This window comes from Nomascus leucogenys, chromosome 3 (assembly GCF_006542625.1).
Source record: "Nomascus leucogenys isolate Asia chromosome 3, Asia_NLE_v1, whole genome shotgun sequence".
Classification (NCBI taxonomy): domain Eukaryota; kingdom Metazoa; phylum Chordata; class Mammalia; order Primates; family Hylobatidae; genus Nomascus; species Nomascus leucogenys.
Window position 1 is genome coordinate 64,944,822 of NC_044383.1, and position 24,428 is coordinate 64,969,249.

The 24,428-nt window shown below is 34.7% G+C and overlaps 1 protein-coding gene across 1 annotated transcript in view; it reads left to right on the top strand.

The window, feature by feature from the left end:
• Positions 1-24,428, top strand: part of EYS (eyes shut homolog) — a 1,808,075-nt gene that overhangs the window by 537,142 nt on the left and 1,246,505 nt on the right. The window contains 1 exon segment of the mRNA XM_030809409.1: positions 8,752-8,873. Within this exon segment, the coding sequence (XP_030665269.1) occupies positions 8,752-8,873 (122 nt within the window).

The following is a 24,428-nucleotide window of genomic DNA, read 5'->3' on the forward strand; positions in this document are numbered from 1 at the left end:
TATGCATATCTGGAGTAGACCATAGTGACTCCATCTTAGTTATTACCCAAGAATGCCTAAGCAAAACCCATGGGATAGGGGGCCAAAACTATAATGCTAATGATATTACAATTAGCTCTGGGTCATATTCAGGACATTTAGTTGATTTATTGTGCTTGCACCTAAGTCAGAACAGTCCCTTCAGAGCAAACATCCTGGTATAAGAGGAAGTTCTTAACCATATTTTTACCTGCTAACTACACCACAGGGGTGGTGCCAATGTGTTTCCATGCGCACTGCCTCTCTCCCAAGACTCTCCCTCTCTATGTGTGTAGCCAGCCTCTAACTACGTCCTCTGCCAATATATGGACGTTTTAACAATATTGATTCTTCTAATCCATGAACATGGAAATTTTTTTTTTCATTTTTTGATGTCCTCTTCAATTTCCTTCATCAGTGTCTTATATTTTCATTATTGTGATCTTTCCTTTCTCTGGTTAATTCCTAGGTTATTTAATTTCATTTTTGGCTATTGTAAATGAAATTAAGATTTTTGTTGTTGTTGTTTGTTTGTTTTTTGAGACAGAGTCTCACTCTGCCACCTAGGCTGGACGGGAGTACAGTGACATGATTACTGCTCACTGCTGCCTCCGCCTCCCAGGTTCAAGTGTTTCTCCTGCCTCAGCCTCCTGAGTAGCTGGGACTACAGGTGCCTGCCCACGCCCTGCTAATTTTTTGTTTTGTATTGTATTTTTGGTAGAGAAATGGTTTCACCATATTGGCCAGGCTAGTCTTGAACTCCTCACCTCAGGTGATCTACGTGCCTCAGCCTTCCAAAGTTCTGGGATTACAGGTGTGAGCCACCATGCCCAGCCTATGTTTTTGATTTGTTTTGCAGATTGTTCACTTGTGGCATATAGAAATACTACTGATTTTTGTATGTACTGATTTTTGGTTCTTATGAAGGTGTTTTCAGTGTATATAGTTGTTAATTTGGTGTCCTTGCCAGGGGTGGGGGAGCAATTGATGAAGCTTTCTATTCCACCATCTTGCTCTGCCTCAGTTGCTAATTTTCTTTGAGGTCATAATACTGGAAATGAGTTTTGTACCTGTGGTTCAAAACTTACAAGTGATTTTTAGTCCATGGTGTACTTGCATTCAGGTACTATGCTTCAGGTACTATGTGGCACTTGTTTTGACATTTACAGATGGATGAAACTGGGAAAGTATGGTCAGGGATTGGTGGAAGTAGACAAAGTCATTCCAAGTGGAAGAAAGTAAAGGAAAAAACATCACAGAGACTGAGAAGTAGTTTAGCTTACCTGGACAAGTCACAGTATATCAGAACATTTTAGTTAAAATTTATGGTTGTTGGGCCGGACGCAGTGGCTCACGCTTGTAATCCCAGCACTTTGGGAGGCCAAGGTGGGCGGATCACGAGATCAGGAGATCGAGACCACGGTGAAACCCCGTCTCTACTAAAAATACAAAAAATTAGCCGGGCGTGGTGGCGGGCGCCTGTAGTCCCAGCTACTCGGAGAGGCTGAGGCAGGAGAATGGCGTGAACCCGGGAGGCGGAGCTTGCAGTGAGCCGAGATCGCGCCACTGCGCTCCAGCCTGGGCAACAGAGCAAGACTCTGTCTCAAAAAAAAAAAAAAAAAAAATTGATGGTTGTCTTACTATGTTAGATATTATATTATGTCCTATGCTCAGTGCTGTACTTCTTATACCCTCATTGGGCAGGTAGCATTATTTCTGATGTGACTTGAAATTAAGTAACATGCTTAAGATTATATAAGTCATAATTCTTAGAGCCTGAATTTAAATCTAGGTCATCTGTCAACAAATTCCCACAATCTTAAACATTGCAGTAAGTTCTCACGTTTTGTTTTTGTAAAAAGTGAGTTTGTTCTGCTTTCATAATTGAAATGTATTTTTACTGGGTATAGAAGTTTAAATTGGCAGTTATTTTCTTTCACTCCATTATGATGTTGGCTCATTGGGTTCTTGCTTCTGATACAGGGGAGTAAGTTGTGATCTTTGTGTCCCTTTGAAGATAATATGTCTTTGTTCATTGGCTGCCTGTATGATTTACTCCTTGTCTTTCATTTTCAGAAGTTTTAATCTAGATAAAGTTTTATTTTTATGTATGCAGCATAGGTCTCAAGAACTTCCTAAATCTGTGGTTACTCTCTTTTTGCCATCTTTTGAAAATTCTCAGGCAGCAATTTTTCAAATATTGTTCTTGCCCAATTTCTCTACCTTCTAGTTTGATACTCCAATTAAACAAATAATGGCTATTTTCATTAGTTCCCATATTACTTTTGTTTTCTTTTATGACTGTTATATCCTTTATATAAATATTTCAATCTGTATATCTTTTACTAGCAAGTTTATTAATTCTGTTTAATATGTCTATTATTAAAATAATATATTGTTATTAAATTTCAGGTTATAATTTTGTCTCTTTTATAGATTTCAGTTTTCTAGTGGAATTCCCTATTTGTCTCCTATATTTTTATATGTATTCATCATAAGTATTTTTAAATCTCTATCTAATTATCACAGTATCTCAATAGTATATCTCTACTGTCAGTTTGTCTCTTGACATCTGGTAATCAGCATTCAAGAAACTTTTTTATTGAATGGCAGACATTCGTTTCAAACATTGAACAGCTCCATGTAATGTTAACATCTTCCAAAGAGGACTTTTATTTTGTTTTTTTTTTCTGGCAGACAGAATAGGAATGCATGATCACATTTTAGGAAAGTATGGTTTTCATGCCATGAAAGCTTTTTTTTTTTTTTTTTGCTGGTTTTTCTTCAAGATATGCCCCTCTGTTGAGTTCATTGACAGCTAGAAGTGTTTAACAAGACTATAAGATATTGCAGGCCCTAAACTCCAACTTTTATCTTCCTTGCATTACTAGACTGCTAATGCTTTACTTCTGTGTAATTTCTTTATTATTATTATTATACTTTAAGTTTTAGGGTACATGTGCACAACGTGCAGGTTTGTTACATACGTATCCGTGTGCCATGTTGAATTCCTGCACCCATTAACTCGTCATTTAACATTAGGTATATCTCCTAATGCTATCCCTCCCCTCTCCCCCCACCCCACAACAGTCACCAGTGTGTGATGTTCCCCTTCCTGTGTCCATGTGTTCTCATTGTTCAATTCCCACCTATGAGTGAGAACATGCGGTGTTTGATTTTTTGTCCTTGCAATAGTTTGCTGAGAATGATGGTTTCCAGCTTCATCCATGTCCCTACAAAGGACATGAACTCATCCTTTTTTATGGCTGCATAGTATTCCATGGTGTATATGTGCCACATTTTCTTAATCCAGTCTATCATTGTTGGACATTTGGGTTGGTTCCAAGTCTTTGCTCTTGTGAATAGTGCCGCAATAAACATATGTGTGCGTGTGTCTTTATAGCAGCATGATTTAAAACCCTTTGGGTATATACCCAGTAATGGGATGGCTGGGTCAAATGGTATTTCTAGTTCTAGATCCCTGAGGAATCACCACACTGACTTCCACAATGGTTGAACTAGTTTACAGTCCTACCAACAGTGTAAAAGTGTTCCTATTTCTCCACATCCTCTCCAGCACCTGTTGTTTCCTGACTTTTTAATGATGGCCATTTTAACTGGTGTGAGATGGTATCTCATTGTGGTTTTGATTTGCATTTCTCTGATGGCCAGTGATGATGAGCATTTTTGCATGTGTCTTTTGGCTGCATAAATGTCTTCTTTTGAGAAGTGTCTGTTCATATCCTTTGCCCACTTTTTGACGGGGTTGTTTGTTTTTTTCTTGTAAATTTGTTTGAGTTCATTGTAGATTCTGGATGTTAGCCCTTTGTCAGATGAGTAGTTGCAAAAATTTTCTCCCATTCTGTAGGTTGCCTGTTCACTCTGTTGGTTGTTTCTTTTGCTGTGCAGAAGCTTTTTAATTTAATTAGATCCCATTTGTTAATTTTGGCTTTTGTTGCCATTGCTTTTGGTGTTTTAGATGTGAAGTCCTTGCCCATGCCTATGTCCTGAATGGTATTGCCTAGGTTTTCTTCTAGGGTTTTTATGGTTTTAGGTCTAACATGTAAGTCTTTAATCCATCTTGAATTAATTTTTGTATAAGGTGTAAGGAAGGGATCCAGTTTCAGCTTTCTACATATGGCTAGCCAGTTTTCCCAGCACCATTTATTAAATAGGGAATCCTTTTCCCATTGCTTGTTTTTGTCAGTTTTGTCAAAGATCAGATGGTTGTAGATACGCAGCATTATTTCTGAGGGTTCTGTTCTGTTCCATTGGTCTATATCTCTGTTTTGGTACCAGTAACATGCTGTTTTGGTTACTGTAGCCTTGTAGTATAGTTTGAAGTCAGGTAGCTTGATGCCTCCAGCTTTGTTCTTTTGGCTTAGGGATTGACTTGGCGATGTGGGCTCTTTTTTGGTTCCATGTGAACTTTAAAGTAGTTTTTTCCAATTCTGTGAAGAAAGTCATTGGTAGTTTGATGGGGATGGCATTGAATCTATAAATTACCTTGGGCAGTATGGCCATTTTCACAATATTGATTCTTCCTACCCATGAGCATGGAATGTTCTTCCATTTGTTTGTATCCTCTTTTATTTCATTGAGCAGTGGTTTGTAGTTCTCCTTGAAGAGGTCCTTCACATCCCTTCTCATTCTTACACACCAATAACAGACAAACAGAGAGCCAAATCATGAGTGAATTCCCATTCACAATTGCTTCAAAGAGAATAAAATACCTAGGAATCCAACTTACAAGTGACTTTTATTTAATCAAACATGTGATTGTCCTAGATTGGCTGCCCTAATTAGATGGGCCTTTAAGAAAACAAGAGGTAACAGCAGCGATTCTCCTGTTGTCCTTAAAAAAACAAACTGGCATGCTGTGAGAGGAGGAGGCCATGTGTCAAGGACCTGCGAATACCTTCTAAATGCTGAGAGTAGTCCTTACCTGGTAGCTAGCAAGAAAATGAGACATAAGTCCTAGAGGCAGAATGAAATGAATTCTGCTGCAATCATTGAATTTGGAAGATAACTCCATTTCCTAGGTGAGATCACATCCCAGTCAATACCTTGATTTCAGCATGGTGAGACCAAAAGCAAAGGATTTAGATGACTGACACTTGCACACTGACTTACTGAAACTGTGAGACAGTACATTTATGTTGTTTTAAGGCATGAAATTTGTAGTAATTTTTTAGGCAGTAAGAGAAAACTAATATACTAGATGTCTAGAGATTTAATAAGCATCAGAGATATTGTTCAAAGATAATCTCTCTAACTTGAAAATTCATGTTCACAATTATGCTATCCATCTTACTTTAGTACATCGGTTACTGATAACAAAAATTTAAAATATCTGGCTGTTGATCTGAAAAAGTGAACTACAACTTTTTATGCATTTACAACTGTCAAACTTGACAGCTTTGTCTTTATTTTTTTCTCACTGGCTGCAGAGTCCAATATTGTAGACCTGTGTTTTTATCATCTTCTGTCTTTCTTGTCTCATGCATGTTTTCAAACTACTGTTTTATCTAAGTTCGGTAGGAAGAGTAATGTCTACTTTGTAGTGAGAAGTTAAAAAATGATAAGATTCTAATTTAATAAATCATGCAAACCTTTACTCCTTTGGTAAGTACATTTTAATAATACTTTCCTCTTCCATCAAAATTGGCTCAAAATGTGCTTTTAAAAATAGTATTTTACTTTAATATGTGGCCACTGTATTGACCAATGCAAATTTAAATAACAGTTATTTTGAATTACTGGAATCAATTATTCAATGTTGAATGAGAAACTGCTTTGCAGCAAGAATGTCCAAATTCAGGAAAATGCTTTTGAATCAAGTAAGATACTGATGAATAAAAATTCTCAAACTCTGGGTTATTTTTAGTCGCTATGCACTTTTGTTCTCTTCATCATTTACATTTTTAAATTTTAATTTTTAAATTATATTTTCTTCATCCTTTTATGTTTTCTTTTTGTACATAGTTCATCATATCTGGAATTCACTGCTGTAGTACCTGATACTTTAATGATAATGATACCCCAAACTTGATAATTTCCTTCTAATTATCAAGTTATTGAAAATACCAATAGTTATTAGCTTTTAAGAAATATATGAATTTAATAGGAAAAATTGATTGACTTTTTGACTCACTAAATTTGTTTCAAAATATTATTGAGGCATCAGAATAAAAATCAGCAGTGTGCTTATGCTTTTGTCTTTACATAAATAATTTATACCCCATAATATGAGGAATTTCAGAACACAACGAATGAGCATGTCCTGAAGATTTTATGCATATGCCATTTATGCTACGGAGTGGGATGATTTTCTCCCATTCACCACAGCTGATGTTGTGTTGCCTATTGTGGAATTGCTTTCATTTTAAATAGCACATTCATAAAACAAAATATAATCATTATATTCAATTTTTATGGAAGTCCTCTTTTAATGTTTACAAAAAAAAAGAAAAAATAAGCCAAATGCAACAAATGAAAACTGTAAATGTTACCACATTCACGGAGGAAGTTAACAATGTAGGGAGCATGGTATGTGAAAAAAAAAAAAACTGCTAAAATCCAGCAAAACTTGAGTACTCTTTTTTTTTATTATTATACTTTAGGTTTTAGGATACATGTGCACCATGTGCAGGTTTGTTACATATGTATTCATGTGCCATGTTGGTTTGCTGCACCCATTAACTCGTCATTTAGCATTAGGTATATCTCCTAATGCTGTCCCTCCCCCCTCCCCCCACCCCACAACAGTCCCTGGAGTGTGATGTTCCCCTTCCTGTGTCCATGAGTTCTCATTGTTCAATTCCCACCTATGAGTGAGAACATGCGGTGTTTGGTTTTTTGTCCTTGTGATAGTTTACTGAGAATGATGGTTTCCAGTTTCATCCATCTCCCTACAAAGGACATGAACTCATCATTTTTGTGGCTGCATAGTATTCCATGGTGTATATGTGCCACATTTTCTTAATCCGGTCTATCATTGTTGGACATTTGGGTTGGTTCCAAGTCTTTGCTATTGTGGATAGTGCTGCAATATACGTGTGCATGTGTCTTTATAGCAGCATGATTTATAGTCCTTTGGGTATATACCCAGTAATGTACTCTTAAAGATTATTCTGAGTGGAGAATAGTATATGTGTCAGGAATAAAGCACAATGTTGATAAGGTGGCTCTCATTCTTGTGCTTTTAAGCTAGTTATTAATACCTAGCATGGAAAACCAATTGGCCCTGTTCAACCAAAGCACAGTACTGAGTAGAACTTCTTATACATTTAAACTGTTGTAACCTAAATGCACACACATGGGTCATGAATTTATTTTTCTTCTGGTTATCATGTTTCACTGTTACGTTTGTAAAAACAATTTGCTGTCCAAATGTACCAAAGTGATAAAGGATCATTTTGAATTTTGTTTTGGCTACTAACTTCAACCATTACATTATTGGTCATATCGTGTGTGTTCTTTTCTGTTTATTTAATCAACATTAATTAAACATAGACAGGGTGCTAGATCTGTACAGGATGTCGAGATGTATTAAACTAAGATGCGTTCTGTAATCTCAGGGTTCCTACTCATCACATTGTGCTTATAAGTATATAGACTTCTTAACTCTATCCACAAATGGAGAAACTGGGCTGGCATTAGCTAACTCAACTCTCAACTCTGTTCAGTAGAAATTAAATGAGATCTCTGTTTATGTTTTAACTTTTCTAGTAGCCACTACAAAAAGTAAACGGAAACAAATGAAATTAATTGAAATCGTATGTTTCATTTAACCCTTTATATCAAAATTATTTCCATTTCAACCAAAAGCAAATAATAAAACATTTTAGTGAGATACTTGGCATTCCTTTTTTAATACTAACTTTTCAACATTCAATGTGTATTTTATATTTATAGCACATCTTAATTGGTACTAGCCATGTTTCAATGTTTTATAGACACGTGTCTACTGTATTGAAAAGCGCAGATTTAAATTACAGTTAACATTGATTTTACCATTTTTATAATGCTATATCTAGATTCTCTACAGACAAAAGCCCAAAATCTAATTTTGACACGAGCTCTATTCTTCAAAAATATTTTTCATATAGAAAGCATTTTCACAGAGTAATTTAAAGTGTTTCTTTTGTTTGTTTGTTTGCCCAATACTAGGAAAGCAAAATTTTATCTCTAGTATTTTGAATTACATTGTCTTAGGGCAACTCTCTGTTTCAGAAAAACCCCATTAAAAGTTTTACGATTTTAATTGACCAAAAGTTCTGTTAATTTATGTTAAATATTTATCTGTAACAATAAATCTGTCAAAAGTTTCCTTATAGTTATGTTTTTAACTTGTGAGCTAGTTGCTGAGTTGTTTAATTAGTTATTTAGTTATACTCCATCATCTACCATCATATGACTAACATGCTATTTTTCTTTTAAAACATTTAACAAAGATGATAATTCTACATTGTGAGCATAATGCATAAATCTTTAATACCTTCTATAGAATCTATTGACTTACTACAAAACTTTATTTAATTAGATACTAAAGAATACCGTTCACACGGTTTTAAAAATGTGGTAAAAGTCATTTGGGGGGAGTATTGGTGTTCTATAAAACTAAAGAAATTATAAATTGACAGAGATATCAAAATAGCCCGGAGTAATATCTGTATTATAGGCTTAATAGTAAGAAATAGCCTAAAAATAAATAATTTCATATTCTCTTAGAGCTACCAGTGTGTGTGCCTATCTGGTTGGGAAGGAAATTTTTGTGAACAAGAATCCAATGAGTGTAAGATGAATCCCTGTGAGAATAATTCCACCTGTACTGACCTCTACAAAAGCTATCGGTGAGTAACATATTTTTAGTTTTATTCATGAAATTATTTGGAGTGATCAGTGTCCGTGGGATACATCCAGACATCATTTTCACTTTAGATACATTTAATTAAAATAACCATCCGGAGATGAAGAGCCATTTACTGACAAGATAGTGTCACAATCATTTGAAATTTGAAAATACTGAAGGCCAGATGTCAACAAAGTATAAACAGATTTGAACTTGAAAATGCAGTGTTCCGATATGGTAAATGATACAAATGCATCTACTTCTTCGAAACATGTTTTTGCCATCTTAACACTGTTTTGGACCTTTCCGTGCAGTATGTATGACAAGAAAGGAATGAGTCCACTAAATTCAAACTTCCAATTTTTTACTTACAGATTATTGTGAGTTTGGATTATTTTAGTAAAATTTTTAACATATTTTATAATATAAATTATCCACACATTCCATTAATTCAATTGTATTAATTAGTTCTTAGATGAGAATTCTGAAGAAACTCTAAATAAAAATTCTGAGTAGGTGTTTATGTATTATGCCCACCTTTTAATGGAGTTGTTTTTTGCTTGTTGAATAAGTTCCTTATAGATTCAGCGTATCACACCTTTGTTGGATGCATAGATTGTGACTATTTTTCCCCTTCTGTCAGTTGTCTTTTTACTCTGTTGATAGTTTCCTTTGCTATGCAGAAGCTCTTTAGCTTAATCTCACTTGTCAATTTTTGGTTTTGTTGCAATTGCTTTTGTGGACTCACTCATTAATTATTTATCAATGCTGATGTCCAGAATGGTGTTTTCTAGGTTTTCTTCTAGCATTCTTATAGTCAGAGGTCTTATATTTATATATTTAGTCCATCCTGGGTTTTTTTTTTTGTATATAGTAAAAGGTAAGGGTCCAGTTTCAGTCCTCTGCATATGGATAGCCAGTTTTCCCAGCACCCTTTATTGAATAGGGGGTCCTTCCCTCATTGCTTATTTTTGTTGATTTGTCAAGTACGAGACGGCTGTATGTTGCTTTATTTCTGGTTTTGCTATTCTGTTCCACTGATCTATGTGTCTGTTTTTGTTGTTGTTTTACCAGTGCAATGCTGCCATGCTGTTTTTGGTTACTGTAGACTTACAGTATAGTTTGAAGTCAGGTAACATGATGCCTCCATCTTTTTTTATTTCCTCTCTAAGATTGCTTTAGTTATTCAACCTCTTTTTTCATTCTACATACATTTTAGTATAGTTTTTCTCTAATTCTGTGAAAAATGACATTCGTAGGTTGACAGGTTGAATCTCTGCATTGCTTTGGGCATTATAGCCATTTTAATGATATGGATTCTTCCAAGCCATGAACACAGGATATTTTTTCATTTGTTTGCGTCATTACTGAGTACTTTTAGCAGTGTTTTGTAGTTCTCCTTGTACAGCTCTTTCACATCCTTGGTTGGATGTATTCCTTGCTTTTTTGTTTGTTTTTGGGTTTTGGTGTGTGTGCTGTTGTAAATGGGATTGCATATTGTAAATGGATTCTTGATTTGGCTCTCAGCTTGAATGTTATTGGTGCATAGAAATGTTACTGATTTGTATACATCGATTTTGTGTCCTGAAACTTTACCAAATTTTTTATCAGTTCCGGGAGCTTTTTGGTGGAGTCTTCAGCATCTTCTAGGTGTAGAATCATATCATCAGTAAGGAGAGATAGTTTGACCTATTCTGTTTCTTTTTAGATACCTTTTATTTATTTCTCTTGCCCGACAGCTCTGGCTCGGACTTCCGGTACTGTGTTGAATAGAAGTTGTGAGGCTGGGCTTGTTCCAGTCCTCCAGGGGAATGCTTGTAGACTTTGTCCATTTAGTATGATGTTGGCTGTGGGTTTACCATAGATGGCTCTTCTTATTTTGAGATATGTTTCTTAGATACCTAGTCTATTTAGGATTTTTAACATGATGTTGAATTTCGTAGCAGAATTTTCCACTTCTGTTGGGATCATCATGTGTTTTTTTGTTTTTAATTCTGTTTATGCGGTGAATCACATTTATTGATTTGTGTATGTCCAAACTGTTGCATCCCAGGAATGAAACTTAGTTGGAGAATTAACTTTTTGATGTGCTGCCATATTTGGTTTCCTAGTATTTTGTTGAGGATTTTTACATCTAGGGTCATAAGGCGTATTGGCCTGTAGTTTTCTTTTTTGTGTTGTATCTTTTCCAGGTTTTGGTAGCTGGATAATACTGGTTCATGGAGTGAGTTAGGGAGGAGTTCCTTCGACTTCATTTTTTTTTTTTTTTTTTTTTTTGGAATAGTTACAGTAGAATGGGTACCAGCTTTTCTTTTTACATCTAGTAAAATTTGGCGTGAATCCATCTGGTCTGGGGCTTTATTTTGTTGGTAGGTTGTTTTTTTAAATTACTGATTCAGTTTCAAAACTTGGTGTTTTCAGGATTTCAATTTTTTTCTCATTCAATCTTGGGAGGTTGTGTGTTACCAGGTATTTACCCATTTCCTTTAGATTTTCTAGTTTATGTGTATGGAGGTGTTCATAAGGGTCTCTCAGAATCATTCTACTTCTGTGGGATCAGTTGTAATGTCACCTTTGTCATCTCTGATTGTACTTATTTGGATCTTCTGTCGTTTTTTCTTTGTTAATGTAGACAGTGGTTTATCAATCTTGTTTATGCTTTCTAAAAACCAACTTCTGGTTAAATTGATTATTTCCCTGGATTTGTGGGTCTTAATTTTGTTCAGTTCTGCTCTGATTTTAGTTCTTTTCTTTTGCTAAGTTTGGAATTAGTTTGCTAATGTTTCTGGTTTTCCAAGTATGATGTTAGACCATTAGTTTGATATCTTTCTGACATTTTGAGATACACATTTAACAAGTGCCCCATAAACGTATGGAAAAAATGCTCAACATCATTAATCAGAGAAATCCAAATCAAAACCACAGTGAGACAACATCTCACACACATCAGCACTGTTATTATTAAAAAGTTAAAAAACCAACAGATGCTGGTGAGGCAATGGAGAAAAGAGAATGTTTAAACACTGTTGTTGGGAATATAAATTACTTCAGCTACTGTGGAGAGCAGTTTGGAGATTTCTTAAAAACTTAACACAGAGCTACCATTTTACCCACAAATCCCATTACTGGGCATATATCCAAAAGTAAATAAATCATTCTACTAAAAAGATACATGCACTCATGTAGTCATCTCAGTGCTACTCACCATAGCAAAGACATAGAACTAACCTAGGTTCCCATCAATGTGGGATTGCATAAAAAAAATGTGGTTCATATATACACCATGGACTACTATGCAGCCATAAAGAAGAACAAAGTCATGTTCTTTGCAGCAACATGGATGTAGCTTGAGGCCATTATCCTAGGTGAATTAATATAGAAACAGAAAACCAAATATCGTATGTTCTCACTTATAAGTGGAAGCTAAACACTGGGTACTCGTGGACATAAAGATGGCAGTAATAAACACTGGGGAATTCTAGAGTGGGAAGGGTAGGAGGTAAGTATGGGTTTAAAAACTGACTGTTGGGTACTATGCTCACTACCTGGGTGATGGGATCATTTGTACCCCAAACTCCAGCATCATGCAATATATCCATGTAACAGTTGCACGTGTACTCCCTAAATCTAAAATAACACTTGAAGTTATTTTTAAAAAATGATGCATACACATGAAAAAGAAATTCGTAGTAGCTATTGCTATTATTCCAAAAGCTTAATACCCACATATATATTTGTAAATTTTTTTTTTTTGAGGCGGAATCTCACTCTGTTTCCCACGCTGGAGTGCAGTGGCATGATCTTGGCTCACTGTAACCTCCACCTCCTGGGTTCAAGTGACTCTCCTGCCTCAGTCTCCGAGTAGCTGGGATTACAGGGGCCTGACACCATACGTGGCTAATTTTTGTATTCATAGTAGAGATGGAGTTTCACCATGTTAGCCAGGCTGGTCTCGAACTCCTGATCTCAAGTGACCTGCCCACCTCGGCCTCCCAAAGTGCTCAGATTATAGGCGTGAGCCACCATGCCCTGCCCTTGGTAAATAATTTTTAATCCTAGATTTGTTTGGTATACATTGTATCTCTTATGTAAATGCATAATCAAGTATATCATAACTAAATCCTTTTCTTGTTCAGAAGCAGGTGAATTGCATACAAATACTCTCAGATGATTATTTTCCAAAGGAAAATGTTAAAATTATTTCAGAATGTCCTCCAAAATAAATCATACATTCTCTTTTGACTTGTGATTAAGGTTGAGAATTCTGGATTATCTCATGCCTCTAAAACTTTTCACAAATGTTTCTAATTTTTTGGTGATTAAAGTGGGTTATAAGGTGCAGACTGTTCAACAGTAGGCAGTTTGCTTTATTAAATTGAATTCCACAATAGCTGGCAATAATGGCATAGATACTATGTGATAAAAAGAAAGAGAAATAAATAATTTTGGTAACATAGGAAAACTCACAATGCCAATAGTTAGGATTAAAGATATATAAAAATAAAAAGACCCAGAGACATTTTTTGTGACATTAGCAATTATTTAGTTGATGTATGAACACCAATTGATATTAATGACCTTTCTATCTGTATATTAGGAGAAATAATAAACTTTTTATGAACTAAAAAGATAATATTCATAGTTATCTATGTTTTATTTTTCTTACATCAATTAATTATAACCTATAATATGTACTGTAAATTTTCTAGTACTTCTTTAATTGAGACTCTGATATATCCTTTTTTTAGCATTTAGCTCTTCCTATAATTTCTTAAGATAACTTGTATATGCATTTGTGTATGTGTGCATTGATGCTGTTGGCAGTCACCAGACATACACCACTGGGAACACGCCTAGGGTTGCAGAAGTTGGGTTTATAACTCTTTACAACAAAGGAGAAAACATCATTAGATCCACAGGGATATCTAAATAAAAGGATGTTAGAAAGGACTTACAGACTTGAGCTTTCTACATGTATTTTGGGGGATGGTTTCAAAGAGTGGGTCTTTGCTCTGGATAAGTTGTCAAGAAGTGAGCATAATTTTATTACTAGGTTTATGATAAGTCTTACCTAGGAGGATGGAGGAAAAGACAAGAAAGAGGCGACAGCCAATGTTTTCAAAAGAGGTAGCAATTACTTACATTAGCCATGATGGGATAGTTTTGTTAGTCTTTTGGTCTGGGTGATGTTCCTGGTTTTGTCTCTATTTAATATGAGTATAAGTTAGTCTAGTTTTTGTGATCTTTTATTTGCATAGAGTAGCCATGTCTGATACTGATGTTCTATGAAATTGTTGAAATGTTCATCAGAAGAACACTTACGCCTAGCTCTAAACCTGCTTTATACTGTATGTTTTTGTTTTTTTTTTTTTGAGACAGTCTTGCTCTGTCGCCCAGGCTGGAGTGCAGTGGCACGAGCTCGGCTCACTGCAAGCTCCGCCTCCCGGGTTCATGCCATTCTCCTGCCTCAGCCTCCCGCGTAGCTGGGACCACAGGCGCCCGCCATCACACCCGGCTAATTTTTTGTATTTTTGGTAGAGACGGGGTTTCACCATGTTAGCCAGGATGGTCTCGATCTCCTGACCTCGTGATCCGCCCGCCTCGGCCTCCCAAAGTGCTGGGATTACAGGCGTGAGCCACCGCACCCGGCCTGCTTTATACTATATGGCTAGCTCCTGAAAATCCTGGCTATCATAAGCTACTTTGCTCCTTCCCAAAACAATGTCTTATACGTATGAGTTAAATATACGTGTGTGTGTGTGTGCGCGTGTGTGCATGAAATACATCACTTATGTTTGTCCACCTATTTGTTCAAAATATTCTTATATATCCAAACAAAATGAGAGGATCCAAATATTAATTTAATGTCCAACATGGTATTAATTTTATTTAAAGTATTGCATTTGATATAGAAGTCTTAAAGATTGAAAACAAAATAAACAACATCTACAAGGCTTAATTCAAAATACTTTAATATTCATGATACATAATCAGTCTTTCTAGATAACTCTGACATGGCTTTTTGTGAACTCCTAGTGATTTAAATGTATAAATGTTTCAGGAGATTTTGTCACCTAAATTAAGACAAACTCTTAGTCATTTCATCATTCCTAAGATTTTTGATATATTATTTGCTTTATTTATTTTCATACTTCAGATATTTGTTGCATTTTATATGGATATAAAATTTAAAGTTTAGCTGAATCAGATTTTCTGAATGTGCTTCTTCTTTGTGATTATAAAGATAATGTATTAATATGAACATTATATTCATATTGGCTTTTCTAGATTGTAAAGAGAAAAGAGCAGTCACTAAATATGCTATATTAATGAAATGAGAATAATGTGTATATTCCATATGTTACATACAAATAGCATGACTTACTTACCTAGTATTTACATATAAATAGCATGACTTTCCTTACCTAGTTATCTTTCTAAATAATAATTTTATTGAGACATAATTAACATACCATACAATTCACCTTTTTAAGTGTACAATTCAGTACAATAGTCCCCCTTTACTATTCCAAGGGAGATATGTTCCAAGACCCCCAGTGGATGTCTGAAAATCAAAGATAGCACCGAACTCTATACAGGGTTACACATATCCCCTAACTTACAATAGGGTTATTTTTCTGATAAACCCATTGTAAATCGAAAAAAATTATAAGTCAGAAATGTTCTTATAAGTATTTAATATACTTGCAGAATATCATAGCTTATCCTAGCCTCCTTTAAACATGCTCGGAGCCTACATTAACTTACAGCGGAGAAAAACACAAATCCTATTTTATAATAAATTATTGAATATCTCATGTAATTTACTGAATACTCCACTGAAAGCAAAATAACATAGTGGTTGTAAGTGTACTTGAAGCATAGTTTCTACTTAATGTAAATTGCTTTTATCCCATTGTAAAGACAAAACATGTCAAACCAGTTGGGGACCATCTATGTATAAATTATGTATTTTTCTGTATATAACTATAGTGAAGTTTAAATATAAGTTAGGCACATTAAGAGATTAACAACAATAACTACTAATTAAATAGAAAAATCATAACATACTGTAATAAAAGTGTGTCAATGTGGTCTCTCTCTCTCTCTCAAAATATCTTATTATAGTATATTCACCTATTTTTAGAGCATGGTTGACTGCTGGTAACTGAGACCAGAAAGCAACACCATGGAAAAGGAGAGAACTACTATAGATTTAGTAGCTTCATAGAGAAGTACAACGATCACCACTATCTAATGTTAGAATACTTTTATTATTCCAAAGGAACTCATACCATTACCATAGCCTCTCCCCATTTCCTTCTTCCCCCTTGAAACTCCTAATCGACTTTCTATCTCTAGGATTTGTCTGTTCTGGACATTTCATATAAATGGAATCATGCAATATATGTTTTTTAGTGACAGGTTTGTTTGACTTGGCATAATGTTTTCAAGATTTATGTCATAGCAGGTATAAGGACTTTGTTTCTTTTTTATGGCCAGATAACATTACATCATAAAGTTACAGCAAATTTGTTTATTTTTCAGCTGATATACATGTTGATTATTACAACTTTTTGACTATTAAGAATAATGCTGCTATAAACATGTGCAATATATATCCAGACGTATATTTTCAATTATTTTGCATATAAAACTAGAGAAGAATTGCTGGATCATAGAGTAACTCTATGCTTAACTTTTTAGAGGAACTTCCAAACTCTTTTCCAAAGTGAATGTATAATTTTTGCAGTACCACCAGCAGTGTATGAGAGTGTCAGCTTCTCCACATCTTGCCAATATTTGTTGATATTTGTCTTTTTAACCCTTCTAGTGAGTGTGAAGTGGTATTTCAATTGCACACTTGATTTTCATCTCCCTAAGGACTAATAATACGCTCATCTTAACAGGTGCTTTCTGACCTCGTGTATCTCTTTTTGGGAGAATATCTCCTCATACCATTTGCCCATTTGGGAATGGAGTTATGTACCTTTTATTTTAGTTGTAAGAAATTTTATATATTTTGGATACAAGCCACTTATCAAATACAATTGCAAATATTTTCTTCCATTATGTGAGTTGTCTTTTTCTTCATGGTGTTCTTTGAGGCACAAACAATTTTAATTTTGAGGACAACCAATGGACTCATTTTCTTTTGCCACTTTTGCTTTTCATATCATAGCTGAGGAATTGTTGCCTAGCTCAGGATTACAATAATTTTATTCCTGTATTTTCTTCTATAAACTTTATATTTTTAGCTGTTATATTGAGACATAATCCATTTTGAGTTAGTTCATTTTTATGTGTGCAGTGTGAGGTAAGGGTCTAGCCTCATTCTTCTACACATTAATATCCACTTGTCTCAGGATAATTTCTTAAAAATACTATTCTTTCCATATTAAATTATCTTGGTACCTTTAAAACCAATTAGACAAACGTGTGAGGATTTCTAGACACTCTATTCTATTTACCTTTATTCTAATACCACACCCTCTTATTGTAGCTTTTAGTAAGTTTGAAGTCAGGAAATATGAATCCAACTTATTTTTTTCTTTCATCATTGTTTTGCTAAACTGGGATCCTTGTACTTCCATATGAATTTTAGTATCAGCTTGTTATTTTCTGAAGAAAATGGCAGCCATAACTTTAATAGGGATGTTATTGAAACTACTTTAATTTCTTTCAATAATATTTTATCATTTTCTTTTTTTTATTATACTTTAAGTTTTAGGGTACATGTGTACAACGTGCAGGTTTGTTACATATGTATACATGTGCCATGTTGGTGTGCTGCAACCATTAATTCATCATTTAACATTAGGTATATCTCCTAATGCTATCCCTCCCCTCTCCCCCACTCCACAACAGGCCCGGTGTGTGATGTTCCCCTTCCTGTGTCCATGTGTTCTCATTGTTCAATTCCCACCTATGAGTGAGAACATGTGGTGTTTGGTTTTTTTGTCCTTGCGATAGTTTGCTGAGAATGATGGTTTCCAGCTTCATCCATGTCCCTACAAAGGACATGAACTCATCCTTCTTTATGGCTGAAGAGTATTCCATGGTGTATATGTGCCACATTTTCTTAATCTATTCTATCATTGTTGGACATTTGGGATGGTTCCAAGTCTTTGCTATTGTGAACAGTGCCGCAATAAATATATGTGTGCATGTGTCTTTATAGCAGCATGATTTATAATCCTTTGGGTATATACCCAGTAATGGGATGGCTGGGTCAAATGGTATTTCTAGTTCTCGATCCCTGAGGAATCGCCACACCAACTTCCACAATGGTTGAACTAATTTCCAGTCCCACCAACAGTGTAGAAGTGTTCCTATTTCTCCACATCCTCTCCAGCACCTGTTGTTTCCTGACTTTTTAATGATCATCATTCTAACTGGTGTGAGATGGTATCTCATTGTGGTTTTGATTTGCATTTCTCTGATGGCCAGTGATGACGAGCATTTTTGCATGTGTTTTTTGGCTGCATAAATGTCTTCTTTTGAGACGTCTCTGTTCATATCCTTTGCCCACTTTTTGATGGGGTTGTTTTTTTCTTGTAAATTTGTTTGAGTTCATTGCAGATTCTGGATATTATCCCTTTGTCAGATGAGTAGATTGCAAAAATTTTCTCCCATTCTGTAGGTTGCCTGTTCACTCTGATGGTAGTTTCTTTTGCTGTGCAGAAGCTCTTTAATTTAATTAGATTCCATTTGTCAATTTTGGCTTTTGTTGCCATTGCTTTTGGTGTTTCAGACATGAAGTCCTTGCCCATGCCTATGTCCTGAATGGTATTGCCTAGGTTTTCTTCTAGGGTTTTTATGGTTTTAGGTCTAACATGTAAGTCTTTAATCCATCTTGAATTAATTTTTTATAAGGTGTAAGGAAGGGATCCAGTTTCAGCTTTCTACATATGGCTAGCCAGTTTTCCCAGCACCATTTATTAAATAGGGAATCCTTTCTCCATTTCTTATTTTGGTCAGGTTTGTCAAAGATCAGATGGTTGTAGATATGCGACATTGTTTCTGAGGGCTCTGTCCTGTTCCACTGGTCGATATCTCTGTTTTGGTACCAGTACCATGCTATTATGGTTACTGTAGCCTTATATTATAGTTTGAAGTCAGGTAGCATGATGCTTCCAGCTTTAAAACCATATAATTATCTCAATGGATGCAGAGAAGGCCTTTGACAAAATTCAACAATGCTTCATGCTAAAAACTCTCAATAAATTAGGAATCTTTGGGACGTATCTCAAAATAATAAGAGCTATCTATGACAAACCCACAGCCAATATCATACTGAATGGGCAAAAACTGGAAGCATTCCCTTTGAAAACTGGCACAAGACAGGGATGCCCTCTCTCACCACTCCTATTCAACGTAGTGTTGGAAGTTCTGGCCAGGGCAATCAGGCAGGAGAAGGAAATAAAGGGTATTCAATTAGGAAAAGAGGAAGTCAAATTGTCCCTGTTTGCAGATGACATGATTGTATATCTAGAAAACCCCATCATCTCAGCCCAAAATCTCCTTAAGCTAATAGGCAACTTTGGCAGTCTCAGGATACAAAATCAATGTGCTAAAATCACAAGCATTCTTATACACCAACAACAGCCAAACAGAGAGCCAAATCGTGAGTGAACTCCCATTCACAATTGCTTCAAAGAGAATAAAATACCTAGGAATCCAACTTACAAGGGACATGAAGGACCTCTTCAAGGAGAACTACAAACCACTGCTCAATGAAATAAAAGAGGATACAAACATATGGAAGAACATTCCATGCTCATGGGTAGGAAGAATCAATATCATGAAAATGGCCATACTGCCCAAGGTAATCTATAGATTCAATGCCATCCCCATCAAGCTACCAATGACTTTCTTCACAGAATTGGAAAAAAACTACTTTAAAGTTCATATGGAAGCAAAAAAGTGCCCACATTGCCAAGTCAATCCTAAGCCAAAAGAACAAAGTATTTTATCGTTTTCAATGTATACTTGTACTTCTTAGAATCTATTCTTAAGAATTTGAATCTTTTTATGTTATTAGAAATGGAATTGTCTTAATGCCATTTTCAGATTGTTCTTTGCTAGTGTATAGAAACTCCACTGATTTTTGTATATTGATCATATATTTTTCAACGTTAGTAAGCTTATTTATTAGTCATAATAATTTTTGGTCAATTCCTTAGGATTTTTAATATCTGATAATGGAGATAGTTTTGCTCCTACCTTTCCAATGTTGATATGTTTTTTCTGTTTTCTGTTTAATTATCCCAACAACTTCCAGTATGATGTTGAATAGAAATGACAGACTAAATATCCTTGTCTTGTTTCTGAGCTTAAAAGAAAATCAAGCAGTCTTTCACCATAAAGTATGATGTTAACTGTAGATTTTTCATGGGACACTTTACCAGATTTTGGACATTCCCTTCTGTTTCTGGTTTGTTGAGTCTTTTTGTTTTTTTTTTTTTATAAAATATATTGAATGTTTTCAGATGCTATCAATGAAGCTATTTATATGTGTTATTCGTCTTATATTCTATTAATATTTCGTATTGCATTCAGTGATTTTCTATTTTAAAACCAACCTTGCAGAACTAATGTATATCCCTATTGGTCATAATGTATATTTCTTTGTATATGTTGCTGAATTCCATTTGCTAGTACTTGATGAAGGAATTTGGGGTCCGTATTCATAAGGCATATTGATCTGTATTTTTCTTTTTTGTCATATCTTTGACTGGATTTGGACTGGATAATATTAGCCACATAGAACATGTGAAGAATTTTCCCCTTCTCTTTTGGAACAGTTGCAGAAGGATTGGTGTTCATTATTCTGTAAACATTTGGTAAAGTCACTGGTAAAGCAATCTACTCATGTACTTATTTTGTGGAACATATTTTTATTACTAAATCAATCTCTATGCTTATTGTAAATTTATTGATATGCTATACTCTTTTGGGGTTACTTTCAGTGGTTTTGCCTTTCTCTAAAGTTATCTATTTCATTTAGGCTCTATAATTGGCTAGCATGTATTTGTTTAGTATTCTCTTTGAATCCTTTTTTATTTTTGGAAGAGTGTAGTATTTTTGGAAGAGTGTAATATTTTCTTCTCTTTCATTTCTGATTCTCATAATCTGGGTCTTCTCTATTTTTTCTTGATCAATCTAGTTAATGGTTTTTCAATTTTGGAAAGTACCAGTTTTAGATTTCATTATTTTATTCTATTGCTTTTTTATTCTCTGCTTTATTAGTTTATGCTTTAAATTTTAGTATGTCCTCCTTCCTCTTGCTATGAATTTAGTTTTCAGTCTTGAACACCAATAGCATATAGTTGAACAGTTTTTTCATGAAGCACATTCTGCCATTTTTTGTCTTTTGATTGGAATGTTTACTCAATTTGCATTTACTGTAATTACTGATAAGGTGGAGTTTACTTCTGCTATTTTGCTGTGTGTTTTCTATATATCTTTTTCTCTTGTGCTCCTGCCTTCTTCCATTATTGCCTTACTTTGTGTTAAATAGATATTTTTTTCTGATATACCACTTCAATACCCTTGTTACATTTATTGTATTATTTAAAAAATTTTTAATTGTTGACTTATAGATTACAGGAAACCTCTTAAGATAAAGCAATTACATAGCATTAATAGCAACTTAATTTTAATAATGTGCAAAAATATTGCTCCACCATTCCTCCTCTTTTTGTTACTCCCGTGTTTATTATTGTGATACAAATTATATCTTATACACTATAAGCCCATCAACAAACTATTATAATTATGGTTTTATGCTCCATCTTTTAAATCATATAGAAAGAAAAGAGTTATGAACAAAACATATTTATACTGGTTTTAATATTTACTAATATAGTTACCATTACAGGATCTCATTATTTTTATGTGTGAATAATTAAGATTCTATAGTTTCTTTTCATTTTAACCTAAAGGACTATCATTACTATTCTTTATACGTTAGTCTGCTAGTTCTGAATTCTCCCAGTTCTTGTTTATCTAAAAATGTCTTAATTTCTGCTTTAATTTAGAAGGTAGCATTGTGGGATATAGAATTCATGGTTGATAGTCTTTTTCTTTCTTTTAGCACTTCAAATATATCATTCTGCTGCTTTCTCATCTACATGGTGGCTTCTGATGAGAAGTCAATTGTTATTCTTATGAGGATCCTCGTATGTAATAAATCACTTTTTTCTCGATGCTATCACTATTATCTCTTTGTGTTTGACAGTTTGACTATCATGATTAACTTTCAATCTCTGAATTTATTCTACTTTGAGTTTGATGAGGTTCATGGATGTGTAGATCAACATTTTTTCAAAAAATTCAGAAAGTTTTGGTCATTATTTTTTCAAAGCATTTATCTATCCCTTTTCCTTTTGGAACTCTCATATGTGAGTAGATCTCTGAGGGTCTACTCATTTATTTATTTTTTTCTGATGATCCTCAGAAACAATTATCTTAATAAACTTATCTTTATGTTGACTATTTATATCTTCTGCCAAATTAAGTCTCTTGTTGTGCTCCATTAGTAATTATTTTATTTTTTCCAATAACCTTTTTTAAAAAATATACTTTAAGTTCTGGGATACATGTACAGAATATGCAGGTTTTTTACATAGGTCTACATGTGCCATACACATGCCATGGTGGTTTACTGCACCCATCAACCCGTAATTTACATTAGGTATTTCTCCTAATGCTATCCCTCCACTATCCCCCTGACCCCCCAACAGGCCCTGGTGTGTGATGTTCCCCTCCCTGTGTGCTCACTGTTGAACTCCCACTTATGAGTGAGAACATGCAGTGTTTGGTTTTCTGTTCCTATGTTGGTTTGCTGAGAATGATGGTTTCCAGGTTCATCCACGTCCCTGCAAAGGACATAAACTCATCCTCTTTTATGGTTGCAGAGTATTTCATGTTGTATATGTGCCACATTTTCCTTATCCATTGATGGACATTTGGGTTGGTTCCAAGTCTTTGCTATTGTGAATAGTGCCGCAATAAATATACGTGTGCATGTGTCTTTATAGCAGCATGATTTATAACCCTTTGGGTATATACCCAGTAATGAGATGGCTGGGTCAAATGGTATTTCTAGTTCTAGATCCCTGAGGAATCACCACACCGACTTCCACAGTGGTTGAACTAGTTTACAGTCCCACCAACAGTGTAAAAGTGTTCCTATTTCTCCACATCCTCTCCAGCATCTGTTGTTTACTGACTTTTTAATGATTGCCATTCTAACTGGTATGAAATGGTATCTCATTGTGGTTTTGATTTGCATTTCTCTAATGACCAGTAATGATGAACTTTTTTTCATATGTTTGTTGGCCACATAAATGTCTCCTTTTGAGAAGTATCTGTTCATATCCTTTGCCTGCTTTTTGATGAGGTTGTTTGTTTTTCTCTTTTACATTTGTTTTTCAGTTTTTATAATTTCCAACTCTGGAAATTCTATTTGTTTTTTAATTTTTTAATAATTTCTTCCTTTATTTTTATTACTGATTTGGTAAGACATCAATCTCCTACTTTCCTTAATTGATTATATAATAGTTTATATTTCCCTTTGAACAAGTTTACCATAGCTGACTTAATATATTTGTCAAGTAAATCCAATATTCAGGTGTCCTCAAAGCCAGTTTCTATTTACTGGTTTTATTTCTGTGCATGACCCATACTTTTATTTCTTTGTATGTCTTATAATATTTTCTGGTAATTTGACATTTTAAATAGTATAACTTGGTACATCTGGAAATCAAATCTTGCTCTTTCCTGGTAGCTAGTGTTTTTGTTTTTGTTGTTTCTACTATTTGTCTAGTGTTTCACTGGGATTGTTCTTCACCATGTGTGGCCATTTAAGTCTCTGCTTGATTAACTTAGTGGTCAGCTAAAATGAATAATTTGACAGAGATTTTTCTTAGATTTTTGGAACTAAAACATCTTCCAGCCTTTACTGAAGGACTCTGTGTATGTTGAGACATGTCTTCAATGCTCAGCCAGGCAGTTTACAACTGTAGCTTATTCTTTACTTCCTGCTTGTATAGAGCCTCAAGGTTAGTCAGAGATCAGAGATTAGGGCTGTTTATATCTTTCTTAGGCCTGTGTATAGACTTGCATGCTGTGATGTTTTCTAGTTTTCCAGGATTTTTTCTAGCTTTCAAAGACTTCTAGGTACATCTAATTCCCAAGTTATTAAATCTTTAATTATATTGATCAACCTAGAGTTGCCCTCAACTGGAATTATTGCCTCAAACACTGTGATATTAAGCAATTGCCACTGATTTTTTTTAACAAATTCCCTAGATATATGGTTTTTTATAAGAGTGAGTTTTTAGTCAGGTCAAATAAAGTCAGTCCCTGGGCATGGAGTTTTTCAGAGTGCTGTCAAACCAATGAAATAGTAACATTCCTTGGGAAGGGTCTTTTGAGTCAGATGCATACCTGTACTCTCCCCTCCACTGGCTATTAGGTTGCTGGTTTCTCAGCTACCATAACTTCAGTGATGTTGGATTTCAAGTCCATTGAAGAGCTGGGGAGAGAG